At 44.1% G+C, this 18,475-nt stretch overlaps 1 protein-coding gene across 1 annotated transcript; it reads left to right on the plus strand.

Annotated features, from left to right (window-relative positions):
• The first annotated feature begins 14 nt into the window (after window positions 1–14).
• Window positions 15–18,174, plus strand: klhl24a (kelch-like family member 24a). The gene is made up of 8 exons (XM_030364022.1): window positions 15–284; window positions 2,194–2,312; window positions 2,468–3,312; window positions 5,175–5,359; window positions 7,926–8,044; window positions 12,830–13,018; window positions 14,569–14,757; window positions 15,157–18,174. The coding sequence occupies exons 2-8, from the start codon at window positions 2,238–2,240 to the stop codon at window positions 15,355–15,357; spliced, it is 1,803 nt and encodes a 600-aa protein (XP_030219882.1). The 5' UTR covers window positions 15–284; window positions 2,194–2,237; the 3' UTR covers window positions 15,358–18,174.
• The last annotated feature ends 301 nt before the right edge of the window (window positions 18,175–18,475 follow it).

Raw genomic sequence — 18,475 nt, forward strand, 5'->3', positions numbered from 1 at the left:
GAGTTTTTAGAGGCAGTGACAAGCAGGCTATATCTTGGCCCAGTGTTGACAGTAACTTAGAGTTCTTTGTCTTTGCCATCATAACAAAGTCAAAATGTCTGGGCATGGCAAGAGCCCGCTTGTTTACCACGCAGACTTTTGACCGCGTTCAATAAACGGATATTGATACCCATTTCAAGGATTCGCAAAATAGTTTTTCATTTTTTTACCTCTATTGTTTTTCAACTTAAAGCTTTAATTCCTTCAACTGAAGAAAAACATTTTTTCGGAAATCTGTGGATAAGGTATGCATGTTTTTATGCGAGCAGCAATGTCTCTTTGTCAGGCATCTTAGTTTAACAGTACTTAGTTAAAGTTAGATTCAGACTTGACTAGAATCTAATATTTCTGAGTGCGTTTGTTGTCAAGGCTAACGGGTCGGCACGAGGCAAGTCTCCTTTGTGTGACAAACTGTACACTGCGTGCCTACCTGTCTTTGAACATGGTCTCAACACAGGGATATGATGAAATATATCCTGTGTTGATTCACAATATGTTTTGATATATTTATTATTTATTTATTTACCCATTTATTTATATAGTGTGTGTGTGTGTGTGTGTGTGTGTGTGTGTGTGTGTGTGTGTGTGTGTGTGTGTGTGTGTGTGTGTGTGTGTGTGTGTGTGTGTGTGTGTGTGTGTGTGTGTGTGTGTGTGTGTGTTTACCAAGCATTGTATTTCTTTATTTGGATAACACCATCTGCTCTGTGCTAGTTGAGCAGGGAGACACGATTAACTTGATGTTAGGTCAGATCCTTCTGACCTAACATCCAGTTTTAAAATTGATACAAATAATGAATGTTCATCTCGAGCACTTGGTTATCCAGGTTTCAGACAAAAAGCTTGTTGTTGAGGCAATGTAAGGTAGCTCTCCTATCTCCTCCCCCAAACCAATTTAAAACACATTTGATTGACGTGTAAGTAGGCCGTGCAACCGTTGCTCAAGCCTCTCCCGCCGTTCCCTCTTTGTCTCTTAACCTGCACTGTGCTGCAGGGCACAGTAACCTCACAGCTACTTCCTAGTTCAGGCTTTAGGACGTTATTTATCTGGATTTGTTTTGGCTCTCAAATGTATACTTCCTGTGGAAAAAAAGAAGGATGTTTACTCAAGGGTGAAGCAATGTAGTGTAGAGCCATCCCCAGGCTTTGAGTATCTATATTCCAATTTGTTTTTGTTTGCTTCCAACAGCATGCACTCTCCTTTGTGGTCTGCTGATAATGGTTCAGGCGTTACCTTAACAATGATACAATCGCTCACTTGCAAATCAACTTTCCATTACATTCCAATTAATGGTTATGTGCCTATTTTACCAGACAGTAATCATAACACTGACCAACCAGTTGAAGTGCTATGCTATTACTTATTTCTTCAAGGAAAGGTTCAAAATCCGGGTTGCTTTAACTCACTTCGGCATGGTAACTGAAGCTATAGGGAGGGAATTGTATCTAACACGTGTGAGAGGAAAATACCGTGATCTACTTCAAGCCCCCCGGGCTTAGGCCCGGGTGGCTCTCTGCGCCGTCTACCTATTGAACTCTGGCCTGTTCACTCGACGTCCTCCGTACAGGACGTCAAGTGGGTGTGGCCTAACCCTAACCCTAACCCTAGATTCTTAAAATACGTGTATTTTAAGAATCTAAGCTTCCCTCACTTGTCCACTAGGAAGTAGGACCAAACATATAAGCTGCGTTACCCTCACATAGCCACAAGGGGAGCATGACGTTATTGAAGGCTGCTCCCTCTTCACCTTTAATTAAGTGAAGAAGCCGAAGCCATAACGTCACCCCGGCCACGCCCACTAGGCCACGCCCACTGCATAGGCCACACCCACTTGAGGTCCTGTACGGAGAACGTCGAGTGAACAGGCCAGAGTTCAATAGGTAGACGGCGCAGAGAGCCACCCGGGCCTAAGCCCGGGGGGCTTGAAGTAGATCACGGTATTTTCCTCTCACACGTGTTAGATACAATTCCCTCCCTATAGCTTCAGTTACCATGCCGAAACATGCCTACTTTATAACAAATAAAGACAGTTCAAAGCAACCCGGGATTGGACAACTTTCTTCAAGAATATGCAACAATACAAACAAAGCCCATGTTGTACAATATGAATGTTTCAGTAGATGATATAATGCAGGTTGTCTTTTGGTCATTTCCAGATCCCTTTTACGACCAGTAGGAGGTCTGTGTTAAGGTGGCCAACATGGTGTTGATCCTTGGCAGAAGGCTGAACAGGGAGGAGTCTGAGACAAGAGACTCTCCTGCTGTAAAACGCAAGGTGCTGCCAAATAACCCAACTGTTGATCTTATCTTAAGATCTCTTTCTCTGTTGGTATTGCTTTCTGTAATATAATGGCTTAAATATTTGTATATCCCAAACTTTTCACTATTCCCGTTCAACAACCTCTTATGTCTCCTTATCATCCCCCTCAGATCTTTGAGGTGGACCCCAAAACACTGAACAGTCAGGACGCCTTCGACTTCAACTGTGGCTCCGTCCACTCGGAGGCCATCCTGCAGGTGTTCAACGAGTTCCGCGACTGCCGCCTCTTCACCGACGTGATCATCAGCGTGCAGGGCCGCGAGTTCCCTTGCCACCGTGCCGTGCTCTCCGCCTGCTCCTCCTACTTCAGAGCCATGTTCTGCAACGACCACCGCGAGAGCCGGGAAATGCTGGTGGAGATCAACGGCATCCTGGCCGAGGCTATGGACTCCTTCCTCAGCTTCGTGTACAGCGGCCGCGCCAAGATCACCACGGAGAACGTGCAGTTCCTGTTCGAGACCTCCAGCCTGTTCCAGATCGCCACGCTTCGCGACGCCTGTGCCAAGTTCCTGGAGGACCAGCTGGACCCTTGCAACTGCCTTGGGATCCAGCGCTTCGCCGACGACCACGCCCTCAAGCACCTCGCCAGCCGCTGCCGCGTCTACGCCCTGGCCAACTTCGCGGAGGTGGCCCATCACGAGGAGTTCTTGGACCTGCGGCGGGAAGAGCTGGAGGAGTACACGGCCAGCGACGAGCTGGCCGTGGGCAAGGAGGAGATGGTGTTCGAGGCGGTGATGCGCTGGGTGTACCACAGCCTGGAGCAGCGGAAGCCCATGCTCAAGGAGCTGCTGCACCACGTGCGCATGCCACTGCTGCACCCCAACTACTTTGTGCAGACGGTGGAGGGGGACCACCTCATTCAGAACGCCCCGGAGTGCTACCAGCTGCTGCACGAGGCCCGGCGCTACCACGTGCTGGGCAACGAGATGATGTCGCCCAGAACCCGACCGCGCAGGTAACTGGGAAATCCGATACAGGAGCAGGAATGTATTATTTTGGCGATAATCTTATAAATGAATAACCACATCAAAAGGCAAGACCTGCTCTGTTCCGAGGAAAATCATTGTTTTTGCACGTTCCTCTTTCATCCGAATAACTTTCCTGGTAGGACCACATTCCCAGTGGGGAGATCAGCAGGTGGATATGATATGTAGGTTTCCTGCGTTCACATCTTTGTGTGGTTTAAGGTGACAACCGGTTGACGAACCCAATAAATGTGTTGCTGTGTTGAATAATCAAGGATAGGATTAAGAAAGGGAAAGAGTTATGCTGCTATCCATTTGGATTTACGAAGTGGTAAAGTCGCAAATCCCCCAGCTTTCTTGCGGCATTTCACTGAGGCACGCCCCCTTTTGGTCGTAGTATCTCGTCGCTTTCAAAGTAGAGCGAGCAGAGCTGTACAACTCGCAAAGAAGATGGCTGCGCCCATAGTTAATGGGGGATGAGATGTATTTTCTTTCTATTTGTACCACGTTGGTGGTTTTAATGTCGTTTTTAAAACCTCTTACACACTTGATTTCATTGCTGCTTTAATCCGGTCACCAATGTATGCATTGCACGGTCTTGCTTTGCGTGCAATTCAAAGTAAAGTTTTGTTTTGAAGCTGGTTTGCTAAAGAGGCTATGTTGCTAATGATGACTAGCATGCTACTACTCCCCCTCGTGGCTCGACAGAAACACAAATGGCAAACTGGAAGGCTGGAGCAAGGGAAATACGTCACGTTCTCGCTGAACCTGGTCATTCGTACCAGCGTACCCTCCAAATGGATAGCAGCATTATTTGTCTGAACAGTCCCCAATGACTGGGATGTGCTGAACAGCCTCCTTTTGAAATCTAAAATACACCCTGTGATGTGTACGTCCTCCCATTCTAGTTCACACTCAAGCGAGACTCGCTGTGATTAAAGGCCTCATAAATAAAGGCATTGAATAGCGTGCATCTGGCAGCCCCGTGATAGGTTAAAAACAACAGCTGCACCCTGGTGGAACAACAGCAACAGTGAGTCAGTTAACACTACCGTGTGACGTCGGTCCCTGGCACATTGTGTCAGTATCCATGCAGATCTGAGAGGCTCAGCCCATCAGGCTGTCCGTCTTCTTCCTACTGTCTCCCTCAGGTGCCCCCAGGGCCCATGTGTTAATAGCCCCTGCACTGATGAACAGATGCCCTATTATGCTCCCCGCTACCAAACGGGGAGAAGGGCCCCGAACCCCTTGCGTCTTAGAAGTATACCCCTTGAACGACAAACCCTGACAAGACCCTAAACCCTGAGGTCTTGTCATGGAACACACACACACGCGCGCGCGCACGCACACGCACTTAATGAAGTTTAGAATAAAATTTTCCATAGCCACTCTAATTCAGTTTTGTTTGAGAACTTGACAGCAGACTGGAGAGTGAAGTTATCCAATAAGGGCTTCTTTATATTGATTTGGAACTTTCTGACACATGGTAAACAAGAGTAAGTCATGCGTTCATGATGATTTTAATTGCTGCCTTTATTGATATTTCTCTCTTTGAACCTGGAGATAAGTTTAGCTATAGCAGCCGAAGATATCAGTGTCTGCCTGGTTACGATTGCCTTGGTGCTCTAAATTAAGGTTTGATGTGTAAATATCACACTACAGCTGTGTGTTTATTCAAGCACTATGATCTACTGAGATACCAGTATAGTTAGCCTATATTATTATGGAGTGCTACTTGTCATTTTTGATAGTCATGTAACATCTGTTTTGTTTTGGTATAGTCAAATCGAATTACAATCTGTTGTTCCAGAGTCTAATCTGTATTGCATCTCTATACCTTCATTCCACGCAGGTCTACGGGCTTCTCTGAGGTGATAGTGGTTGTGGGGGGCTGTGAACGAGTGGGAGGCTTCAACCTGCCCTACACCGAGTGCTACGATCCGGTCACCGGAGAATGGAAGTCGATGGCCAAGCTGCCTGAATTCACCAAGTCAGAGTACGCTGTATGCGCCCTCCGCAATGACATCCTGGTCTCAGGTGAGCACCCAAGTACACTATACTACACTCTGAATTAGTCAAAACAGGGTTGGAAAGTGTCTTGACTATTTATGTCCTGTAATATTTATACTTTCCAATATGCTTTTTGTCTTTCAAATTCCATATAGTCTATTTCCAACCAAAAGCTTAAAATGGAGCTGTGAACGTAAGCTACAGACGAATTGCCTTTGATTTCAGCACACGGATGTGTTGTTTAAAGGGCGGTCCTGAGATGGCGGTTCGCCCTGTCGGGTTATTTTTGCAGCCACAGCCCATTTGAGACGAAGGAAAATCTGAGAACAACATCTGGATGCACTCTCTGTGCTCAGTGTCACAGCAGGCCCTTCCTTATTCGCCGACGTGACCGGTCACTCTCCAACCATTGGCCGATACACCAGATCACCTTTACATAAACTATTACAGCATTCTCAAATCCCTAGGAGGCTAGACAATTAGCTTGTTTTTTAATCGTCCACAATGATGGCAGAGAGAGAGAGAGAGAGAGAGAGAGAGAGAGAGAGAGAGAGAGAGAGAGAGAGAGAGAGAGAGAGAGAGAGAGAGAGAGAGAGAGAGAGAGAGAGAGAGAGAGAGAGAGAGAGAGAGAGAGAGAGAGAGAGAGAGAGAGAGAGAGAGAGAGAGAGAGAGAGAGAGAGAGAGAGAGAGACTGCCCCCTCTTCAGTAAGGACGTGCACTGCTGTGTTTATATTCAGTCTCTCACGTGTGCTATCAATCAGCTGCAAGGGCTGCCTGGAAAAGTCAGCACTTAGCTTCTCATATTACACAGATTCATGCACACATATATTAAACAAGTTCATACTTGCCTTTTATGTTTGACCCCTTGCCTTTTGCAGGTTTATTTGTCATTGTCACTCTCACTCTCACACTCTTCTCCCATGTGGATCAATGTGTGGACCTTTTAAGTGTTGCGGTGTGTGTAGTTGGCCAAGTCTTGGAAATAGACTGTGATCTCTGTTTGATATACTGTAGCTTCTATTTTAGTCTTCCTACTCCCTCAGGAGGTTTCCTGACTGGGATTTAACTGTATCTGATTCAAACCTAATCAAATCCTTGCCTTGTCAAGAATCAGATGTTCAGAAAGACATTAGTGGTTTAGAACTGAAATTCTTTACTTTTTCAATTGTATATCATGCAAAGACCTGTTCAGGGCCATAGACAGTCTGGCTAGGCATGTTGTTTTAGGCAGTGCCTTGCATATATAGACAGACACAACATGCATTAAAAGATGACTACTTTTTTAGTAGGGACATCCCTTTTTTCCTTTGTTCTGCATTGAACAAAAACAAAGGGATCATTATGGATTTTCTGGTCCGAATAACATGAAAAGCTGCTAGTCTATACTTAATAGAGTTGTGCTGTCTGGTAGAGAGACTTTGCTGTAGGTTGCCTCATAACTAACTGACAGTTTTCTGGCAACAAACATCGAACTGCTAACGGCAGCAGTGGAAAAAAAACCATTCAGTATCTTCCCTATGGGGCATCTACAGAGGGTTTACGAGATGAGGCTGACTCTGCCAGGTTGATCTACTCCTAGTGTGTCATTAGCTCTTGAAGACGTCAATCTCATGTATTTTTATATTTAGTTATATAATTATTAATATAATAAAGTGATTAATTCCGATGATGTCAATTGATGTCTCCCTGATATCAATTGATGTCTTTGTGCGAAATGACTCAGTTCCTCATCACTCCCATTTTGATGTTTGCTGACACACTCTCATGTGTAGGATGACTAGAAGATAAGAGCACACATTATTGCACATTCACCACATTTTCCCTTAATGTAAAGTGTAGTCTTGAAATATATTGGCGACAAAAGGGAGATTTTATATCAGAAACAAATGTCTCTGACCCATTACTCATCAGCCAATATATAAACCCCATTGCCATTATATGGCAATGGGGTATCCCCAGAAAAGATAGATTGTTCTCTCTGTATATTTGTTCAGCCTAACCTGCATTCAGGCCTGTGTGGGCCGGTAACCGGCTTATGCTAGCTTCAATTTACCTGGCAGGTGTTTGGAAACACAAGGGGGTGGGGGAGGGGTCAATAGAGCCATCGTTTGGGCTTGTTCAGAGCGTGTTGATTGTGGTCAGGCCGTAATCTGATTGGCTGGCTGCTGAATGATGTTTGTCTATCTCCAATGACAAAAAAAAGAGGAAGAAAAAAAATGGTTTCCTTATAGTTGAGACGCAAAGCAGAAGTACTCTGGATATATCCTGCTGCCGTTCAATCCTTGTCTCTTTAATATGTGCTTAAACCAGTCAAACAAATGTTGCATATTTTAATCACATGTGTATGTTTCCAGTTGAGTGGGTTTACCAACGGACAACAGTTAGAAACTTAGTCAGAGACTGAAGGCCTAGAAACTGTCAGCAGGGTATGAAAGCATGACGCGTGTCGGCGCCGACCAGAGGATTAGTTATTGATTTCTAAACATATCCGTCCGTACAACTCCTCGATTTCAATCAAGACAGTAGTTTCCAATAATGTGACAAGTGAAAAGTGACAATAACAACAATGGGTGAACTATGCTTTGTGTGACAGGCGGTCGCCTCAACAGCAGGGATGTGTGGATGTATAACTCACAGCTCAACTTCTGGATCAGAGTGGCCTCCCTCAACAAAGGCCGCTGGAGGCACAAGATGGCCGTCCTACTGGGCAAGGTAAACATGATACCTTAAACCATGAATAATTGTAAAGCATACATGTACTGTCTCATCTGTAAAACAAAGCACTTTGTAAATTGATGAATAGCAGGACATTTGGCAGGGTCACTATCATTTATTTGGGACACACACACACACACACACACACACACACACACACACACACACACACACACACACACACACACACACTGTTATTGTGCTTCCTATAGTGTTTCGTAATACCCAGACTACCTAAAGTGTTCCTGGAATTTAGTGAATAGGAACATTACCAGAAAGGCCTGCAGTGTTTGGGATAAGGCCGTTTTCTCTTTTTGTGTTTTCTTACCAGTACTTGTAAAGGCAATGGCATCATGTGTTGTTCAACAATCCCAATTAACAGCAATCATGATTTACACAAAGTAAGCATAATGTACCTCTACACATTGGTAATTAGTCTTTTGTGATGACGAACAAACTTCTCTTCTTGAGTAATTTATGGATGGGCTTTGTAATTCCTTGAACCTTTAGTTGGGTGCTTCTAAAAGGGACAGGAATTGACGACAGGATTTCTTAAGGAGATCCTCCTCCATACAGAATTCTGGGAGACCTCCAGTGATGTCATGTCACTAATATACAATTTTCCGCTTGGTAAACCGTCAGTTCATATTATTAATGCCAGGTACCCAGAAGCAACTGCAAAGGTGGATAGCAGTATTTACATATTGACAAGCCAAAATGTTCACGGATGCATCAATAAAGCCACTTGAGTGCATTGATACTTTTACATATTCCATCCCAAATACATCCATATATTAATCTATACAGATGGTATGTGTGCTCTACGTATGGGATGCCAAACAGGAAGTTGGATGAGGTGCTAATGAGAGTAGATCACAGTGAACTTCCTGCTTGTGTCCGACAGTAACACTTGAGATTAGGATTTGAGGCTACCAAGGCAGCACAGCAGGCAGTGGGAGTTTGATGGATGGGAGCAAGTGTTTCACGTTTCTGGGTTAGAGACTGACTCAGTTCACTGCCCTATATCAGGCTTTCTTCTGTTGTGTTGCTGCCCACTCGCCTACAGCCTGCGGTGGCAGCCCATTGGACACATTGGCGCTACCAACGGCTTGTCTGAGCACTGTAAACATCTACTCGTGCTGGGCACGGAAATAGTCCCTAAAGTCCAGTAGTTAAGAATGCCAGTATTTAGGTGTATAACTGTGTTTAACAGTGACCTTTTAGGTGTAATTGTGCTCATGTCTAATTATTGTTGGTTGCAAAATACCATTCCGAGACTAATCAGGACCACTTGTAAAACCACTTGTACATTTTACCGGTCGTAAAATACATGTCATGCATACCAGACATAGTACAATTTCTGTACTTTGATTATTAGCGTGTAATAACTGTAAGATTTGCGCAAAGTACCACCAACCCATGTGGCCTCAGGGCGCACTCACACTAGGCCATCTGTACCGTGCCCAAGTCCGTTTCACACCTGTACCGTGCTCAAGTACGATTACCCCCCCCCCCCCCCCCCACCCCACTGCTGCGCGCTGGCCTGTGCTCACACTAGGCCTGAGTACGGTTGCCTCTTGTACATACGTCATCACGTCGTAATACGTAACCACCAAGCGTCCGCTGCTTAGTAGAAGAACACAGTTGACACTGTACTGACTTTGTTGCTTATTTGGAGCCGTTCTACTCAGATACAGCCCTCTCTCACTGAGAGTTTTTACACTGCCAAATAGGCTGTTTTATGCACGCCTTTTTCGCGGCACGGTCCGCGCGTTTACACTCTCCGAGGTAAATTGCCTGCTTGAGCTAAAACCCCAATTTACCCTCCCGGACCCTGCACACATTGGTGGTTTACTGGGTTTCATTCTGTTGTAACTGCGACGGCTCCGTGGTTCCGGGGGGGGGGGGGGCCTTAGGTAGTGGTGTTGCTGCGCTGTCTCCACAGGGACAACGCAGCGATATGATCATGAGCAGTTGACTTCTAACTTGAGGAAAGTGAGCAGCTGGTCATGTGAGAGAAGGTGATGCAGTCGTATTAAACAAAGACGTTGAAAGATGGTGCGCTCAATGAGAGAGACAAAAAAACAAGTGGTCAGCAAAATAAAGAATAGGTTGGCGTTTTTGCACTTGTAAATAGTTAGTCGAATTTGTAGCCTACACTCAGACGTGAACTTATTCATGCATGCGGGTGCCTTCATTCATGAAAAAATAAAAACATTCGGGAGTGTGCAAATTATTCTTAAGAGGTCTAGACTCTGTGCGCAGCCCCTTCTTCTCCAGTCAACAAAGAAAGCTGTGACAAACGGGGTATTTTTGATCAAAAACTCAACTTCACTATCGCACCAACGTGAACCGCTAGCCGTCAGGTTTATTGTTTAATGGGAAAGAAGGGTCGCATGGACTACGCCATCCAGCTCCGGTTGCGTAGCCGTGCGTGAGCACACCTCTCCCAAGTGTGCTCGGGCCACGGAATTGAAGTGTACTTGAGTACGGTTGGCGTGCTCACACTAGCCAAAAGATCTAGACTTGGGCACGGTACAGATGGCCTAGTGTGTCAGTCAAATCACACACACACACACACACACACACACACACACACACACACACACACACACACACACACACACACACACACACACACACACACACACACACACACACACACACACACACACACACACACACACACACACACACTATTATAGATATTCTCTGTCAGCTTTAGACCCTCAATGGGTGTCTTTCATCAGAAACAGACAGCTTGTTGTCTCTGTCACATCTATTGTGCAAACAAACACATGCTCTCTCTTTAGACTGGGTTGCATGAGACCGATTTGGCCTTGCGTTGGTCCCACACACACAAACTACACATGCGCAGGTCTAAAACAAATTAACCATGTTCTACCAAAACAATGAAGTAATCTGTTTTGGCCTGCTCCAAAAGACACGCCATTGGCCTCATAGAGTACTGTGTGCCGTGAAGTTTGAACACAATATAAGGTTGTACAGATATGGCTGGCTCTATTATGTCCACTGATGCGTTATCTATCCACTTGAATCCATCTAGCATTGAAACATTGAAAAGGTCCACAGAGTTCCTGCCGTGAAAACACTAAAATGAGACCGCAGTGAGACCATCCCTGTAGTCTGAATTCATCTTCAAGGCTAAGAACAAGACACAGTGGTTAGGGAAGATGAGTGCGGTCCCCCCCCCCCTCCTCCCTGTAATTACAGCAGTATGTCACAGCAAAAGAATGTCTATTTTGCATATGTACTTCCGTCGTGACCCAAACACCGACACACACTCTTAACACTCACATACTGTCTCACCAGGCTGAACGATTCCTAAACCACTCTTTTCCCCCACTAGGACCTGTTATTCAGGTCCAATTCCTGTATCGGTCGGTTGCATGTGGGTCTGCTCTTTGTTCTCCTTCTCCTCCCAACCTCCCTTCAGCATTGCTTTCAAAGACAACCAACAATTTCTGTAGCGCTCAGTTCCCCCCCATCCCCTACTTTCTAGCTGCGTGGTTTCATTATCCTTCCATGGGGGTTTCCCTTGTGATATGTTTGTATTGAACGTTTTCTAACTTGTTGGGGCCTCACACTCCATTCCTTACTGTGTCTGTAATTTCATCATTTGAGGAGACAGCTGTTTTTTGTTTGCCGGCTTTGGGAATGAAATACTGTGTTGGCCATACAGTTTGGTGAATACACACACACACACACACACACACACACACACACACACACACACACACACACACACACACACACACACACACACACACACACACACACACACACACACACACACACACACACACACACACACACACACGGCGTGGGTTAGATAAATGCCACTCGTGGAATATGTTTTTATAATAAGTGGTAGTTGATTGGTTATTTTTTATCTCGCCTTATTTGCTATGCAAATAGACAGGTGTTCCAACGTTGACCCGATTTAAGATATTTCCCACCTTCCTTCTTCATCTTTCTATGTTTGGTTTTTCCTTTTATTCCTATCCATGTTTCTTTCTTCCCCTCGTGTTCTTTCCCTCGCCACGTGTTAGTTCTGGAACGGCCTTGAGGCTGAAGGGTTGCACAACACCACCTTGTTGATCATCTCTAGTGTGCTCTGTTGTTACCAGTCCCACTGCTTGTTTTTCAGATTACTGTATTTCTCCATTGCGTACCCTTACTAAGCATTTTCATTGTCAACTTAAAATGCATAAAAGTCTCAAATATATCCATCTATTTTGTGTCTCAATCGTGGCAGTTTATGGAGAATATTAATCAGGTCAACACCCTTGTTCCTGCTGACTCAGTGTTGTCGAATTACAGTACAATAAGTACAATAGGTCAAGTCCACATCTAAAACCCTTGACTACGATCACATTATGCAAGTGACCTGAATCAAAGGGTTGGCGTAGTAGTGTTGTAATGACATAGTCACTCCTGAGTAGGTAAACTTGGCCGTGGTTTGGGTAGCCACATTTGGACATAATTGGTTTGTGGAGTGTGTTTACAGTGTGAAACGCCTGTGTATAACATAGGGAACAAAGAGGAGAGAGAGAGAGAATCGGTCATGTAAGATTGTGAAGCATTACATCACTCTGGCCGCTTGCCAGATGGACCGCTCAGCTTTCCACGCAAGGAACCGGCTGTACTTGACATTGAATGACCTATATACCCCTGTGTGTGAGTCGTGTGTCACCGGGGTGCATGTGCATACGGTTAGTTTGAAGCTAGTTTAGTGAAAACACTTGTTGTGTCCTACAGGTTTACGCAGTGGGTGGCTACGATGGCCAGACCCGCCTGACTAGCGCCGAGTGCTACGACTCCTTCTCCAACCGCTGGACGGAGGTGGCCTCCATGAAGGAGGCGGTCAGCTCCCCGGCAGTGGCCAGCTGTGCGGGGAAGCTCTTCGTCATCGGGGGAGGTCCGGACGACAACACCTGCTCGGACAAGGTTGGCATCGGAACAGATATGCGCATGCCTCCACAATGACATGGCATTAGGCAGCCCCTAATAACAAGTTTACAGTAAATTAAAAAATACTGTTCCGGAAAATTCCCGAGAACTTGTTTGAAAACCACAAGGCCGATCAAATGCATTTCCTCAACGTTATTTGAGAATGCTTCTCTGGGAAATTGCCATGATGAAATGCATTTCCTCAAGAGTTATTTGCAAATGCTTTGCAAACTTGATATTTGAACAATGCTCAAACAACGACGTTCAAATATCAAATGCACCCCTCAGAGCAAATGCTTCTCTGGAAAATTCCCAATAATTAGATGTTTGAACAATGCTCAAACAACAATGTTCAATGACCAAATGCAGTTCCTCAAAGTTATTTGAGATGCTGGCATGAATGTTAACCTCTTCACTGGAATTATTCTGCCTGTTTTGACCCCGTATTGTGTTCTTTAGACTTTGAAACACCATTGTTTCAATGGTTAAGCCTGTCAAGCTAGCATATCGATTTAACAACAGCTTCATTAACTCAGCCCTGGTTATTGTTATGGTGCTAATGTGTGCGTATTGCAGTATTTCAGGTTCAATGGCTGATGAGTAATGCGTCAGAGTAATTTGTTTCAGACTTATTCACCTGTCACCGGATGACGCCAAGGGTCCGGTGACAATCTTTGTGCAATAGTGCACGAGAGCTGAGTCAGGCTGAGCGTGTTTATTCCTGTCCTACAGCAGTACATCAGTAACAATAGATATTAAACAAGGTAATTAAAACAGGGTGTTATCTTATAGCACAACCCATTTTGCGAATAAATGAGTCAGTTGAGAATCCATGATGGGACAATCCAACCGCCAAAACAATGAGACTGAGTTCCAGTTAGATTTACATATCCCTTAAGTGCACTCTGAGGAAGTAAACAGGAAGACAGTGACGTTCAATGTCAAAGGATCTCTGGCCAGGGGGGATTGTTCTCTCCCCCTGGTTTTTCTAGTTTATATATAGCTTTGTTCGCAGAACACAAAGGGGCAGGCCAGCGATGGATAATACATCACAAAGCTAAGTATGAACGCGACCCTTTGTCTGCATAATTGCCTTTGTCTGGGGTACATATTTGCATCGTGCAGTATGGCTCCAACTGTCACGGCTCCAGCCGTCCCCTTGTCACTCATGTATGTGGTGGTTCATCTTCCCAAAGAAAGTCATGTGACCACTTGGACTGAATGGATACACGATTGGTGTTGTTCACATGAGCTGTGGTTACGACAGGGGGAAAAAATCCATTTGGCAATTTAGAAGGAAAACATTTTAAGTGCAAGTGAATAAAATGGCATGGAAGGATATAATGCCAGACTGCCGAGCCACTGAAAATAAGACTCATCGATCTTTCTTCCCTGCATTCCTGCTCTCAGAAAGGCCGGCAGGGAAAACCGCAGAATGCGTTTACTATATCCAAGATTCATTATTTTTCCTTTCAATGTGAAACGAATATTCCACTTCATTTCGATGTAATATTTGAAAGTCTAACCCAATACCTTCTGTGTCACAGGTCCAGTGCTATGATCCAGAGGAAGACACCTGGATGCTAAGAGCCAACATCCCCATCGCCAAGCGCTGCATCACGGCCGTGTCCCTCAACAACCTGATCTATGTGGCCGGGGGGCTCACCAAGTCCATCTTCTGCTATGACCCGGTGGAGGACTACTGGATGCACGTGGTCCACACCTTTAGCAAATTGGTAATAATTCTAACATGGGTATTTGTTGTTGGGCTGCTGCGAGCCACTTGCTGATTTGTCAATGTGTTTATAAGTCCTTATCTCTCTAACCCTTCCTCTGGTATTTGGTCTGTCTCCTTGTGGGCTTTCAGGCTGTAAACAATAATTTACTCTCACAATGAAAGATGTAAAAATAAGAATATGTAAATACACACAGGTCTCTCTCTCTCTCTCTTCCCCTCTCCCTCTCTCGCATCTCTCTCTCACTCTTGCATCTCTTTTGTTTCTGGTTGTAAGTAAACAAAAGATTGCTCGCACAAATGAAAGATGTAAATCTAGAAAAAGGAATGCATCAATACAAATCTCTTTGTAATCAGTGTTTGTGATTGTGTGTGTGCTCTCTTCCCACCCCCCTACCAGGAGAGCTGTGGCATGTCGGTGTGCAACGGGAAGCTCTTCATCCTGGGCGGGCGCGGGGAGAGTGGCGAGGCGTCCGACGGCATCGTGTGTTATGACCCCGCCTCCGGCATCATCACTGGTGTGGCGGCCATGCCCCGGCCCATCTCGTACCACGGCTGTGTCACCATCCACCGCTACAACGAGAAGTTCCACAAGCCCTGACCCGTAAACAAATGAACACCACACACATAAATACACACACACACACACACTCGTTACAAAGGACACTCTTTGAGAAAGTTAGCTCAAAGACACACAAGCACTGGTACACACGACGCGATCACGCCGATATGATATATACACAAAGCGGTTCAGATGTTCGGGTCTTTTCAAAGCTTGATGTAGCAGCACGCTGGGCGATGGTGTTACAAGTCATACTGTTGACTACCCACTTTATTCCTTATTCTGTGATAGGAGCCTTATTAGTATTTCTGTAGAACCACATAATTGGTGTTAGACACAAAGAGAATTAACAATAATCTCAATGATTAAGGCTGGTCGATTATAAATTCAAACCTGCTTAAGAGTGACTTTCAAAGTTAGATGAGCTAAAGTAGGACTTTATTAATTTGTAAATTCTCTGCATTACTACTTTCATGTGGTTTTAGTATAGCACCACCTTTTTCTATTTGTAGCTGGGAAAAAGTAATTTAGATAATCAGGACATGGCCAGTTTGCAAGGGTTGCAAGGTTATGGACAGCTGTAATTGGTAACTTTGTGATACTTCAGCATGACCTATAAGAATACATCAAATATCTCCAAAATGGCCTCGATAACAATTCCCCAACACTTAATATGACCTCTAGGTAAAGATGGGCAAACAGTCTGCAAGCTGTCTGCAAAGATAAAATATGGAGAAATAAGCTCCCAACATACAACGTCCCCTCTTCTTGCATTTCCTGGTGGGGTTTCCTTTGTGCCTCTCATTTCCTGCGGGCCGGTCAGTGCGGACCAGGGCTACAGTACACACAGAGTACACTTCCTTCTATATCTGGTCGCTATGGACTCACTCGCCAATAACCATGTCGACTTCCTATGTCTGTTTGTTTTCAGTGATACTTCCCCTGTAGTTACTCTTCCCCTAAACCATTAAACTGTTAACGTTAACGACAAGTTATGTGGTCATTGTTAACATTACCATTACACAAAATACTGATCATTGCTTTTTTATTATTATAATATTAAATGATGGCTTTTTTATAACAAATGTTACTAGGATGGTATAGGTTTAGAAATCCTGTCAATTGCATACAGGATGATAAATGGTTGTGTGGGTGATTTAATCTTAGAAGCCTTTGCAGATCAAACTCAAAGACTATTTTGATCAAGTGTTTAAGTGAGCTATTGATTAATTTAATGTGTTTGTGTGCGTTGTGCATGAGACTTTCGGGTGTTTGGCCAGAATGTGTAACAGCCATGGAGAAGTATCAAAAATGGTTGCATTTTTATATTGCATGCTCTGTTCATTTGTATACATCTGCGTGCCTTGTCCGAACCTGATCAGTTGTCAGCACTTTGCCACTGCAAAACAAAATGTGACTCGGGTAACCATGGATACCTCCTTGTGTTTACGTCTGGGCAGAAGGGGTGCCTGTACCTCACACAGGAGGGATTGAGATTGGACTTGTTGGTCATGTCGGTAATGACACTTTTTTTTATACCAAGGTTGATATAGATGGAGTAGAGATTTTTGCTGTGAATATGGTAACATTTTGTTTTGTGATTTTGTTTTGTATCCATCTTTTATTTAATGACTCTTCTATAATTATATTAAAATGTATTTCTGTATCCAAGAGGCCCACATCGTGCACTTTGACAGATTCCCTGTTGAACATAGAACAAGGTGACTATGTAATATGGTAACCTTTTTTTTTTTTTTTTTTTTTTACTGTATCAGTAAATGTTCTTTGCTGTCATGTGACGTATTTGAGTTGAGATAGGGGTTGAGGGTGTTGTTAGTGACCCCTGCTGGTTCCGACATGCCATGACATCAACAAGAGCATGATGTCAAAATGGTTAGAGTTGTGACACTAGGCTACTTATCGTTCAAGGTATAAGGAAAGAATTGATTGAATAATCACATTTTCGTTAAATTGATACACAGCTTGGGGCAGGGTAGTGTTCGCGTGGCGGGGTGTTTGACTCTCTGGCTGAAAGGTACTGGGTTCGATCCCCTATGTCTACATTTTACCTGTAGGTATCCTAGCGCAAGATGCCTAACCCCTACCGACACCCCCATTACATGGATACGAATTCACAGTAGACACTATGGATAATTGCATCAGCCAAATTACTAGGTAACTTGACATACTGGAGCCAGCTGAGTTCTACAAGTTGAAAGAAAACGAGTGTGCATAATAGAGTAAGTAGTTTGTGTGCGTCTGTGATTACACTGAGTATTTACTACTCCCGAATGGACCCTTGGATCTTTTTGTAATGCATTTTTTCGTGTTTTCTATAATAGTGTAGTCGAGGATGTTAAGGTATTCCTCTGTTTTCACGCCTCCTTCCTGACTTTTTAAATCATAGGTCATTTTTGTAATTGGTTATGGGATTGTTCGTATGTGTGTGTTTGTGTGTGTGTGTGTGTGTGTGTGTGTGTGTGTGTGTGTGTGTGTGTGTTTGGCTGACATGTGGGTGTATTCTTGCCTTACATGTTCACGAATGATGACATACATTTGAACAAATATAAATTGATAACTGGCAATATATATATTGGCTTGACTTTTAAAGATTACTTAAAAATTGTTGCACGGTTATTGAATGCAAGGTGGAGGCTTCCACCTGCTTTATACAGAATACCTTACCCGTGTGCCTTAATGATGTAATAAACAAAACAAGAAAGGAATTGATGTTGACAATTACAAGTAAGCTTTTGATGTTGTAAGTTCTCTCTTCATTTAGCTGTGATGCCTTATCTTTGACAGTATTTTCTGAAATTGTCAATAAAATACCAATAAAGATATTCTGTCAACATATCCATGTGTGCAGTGTTATCAGTGATGGAATGTAAATGACGCAACCATGGCGTTATATCCTCATTCAATCGTTGATTAAATCTTTGTTGTCTTATCTTCTTACCAAGAGCCTTCTTTCCAACAGTTTGGTTATTTCTGTTTAGTTATGTCGAGATGGGGCCAGTTTCCAAAAGGTGAAAATAAAGAGAAAGAAGGAAAATTGTTTAGTCTTGTTTGGAGAATGCAGCTGGCAGAAAGTGGGTTATCTCAACCATAAAAAAATAAGCGCTTTGAATCTAGTCTATTTTGACTATTGATCGAA

The sequence above is a fragment of the Gadus morhua genome, chromosome 8 (assembly GCF_902167405.1).
Source record: "Gadus morhua chromosome 8, gadMor3.0, whole genome shotgun sequence".
NCBI classification, from domain to species: Eukaryota; Metazoa; Chordata; class Actinopteri; order Gadiformes; family Gadidae; genus Gadus; species Gadus morhua.

Excerpts from the sequence above, each read along its gene's own strand:
- klhl24a (XM_030364022.1), top strand. The coding sequence starts at position 2,238 with ATGGTGTTGATCCTTGGCAGAAGGCTGAACAGGGAGGAGTCTGAGACA. Across the intron at positions 3,313-5,174 it reads CCCAGAACCCGACCGCGCAG|GTCTACGGGCTTCTCTGAGG; the intron begins GTAACTGGGAAA and ends CATTCCACGCAG. Across the intron at positions 8,045-12,829 it reads TGGCCGTCCTACTGGGCAAG|GTTTACGCAGTGGGTGGCTA; the intron begins GTAAACATGATA and ends TGTGTCCTACAG.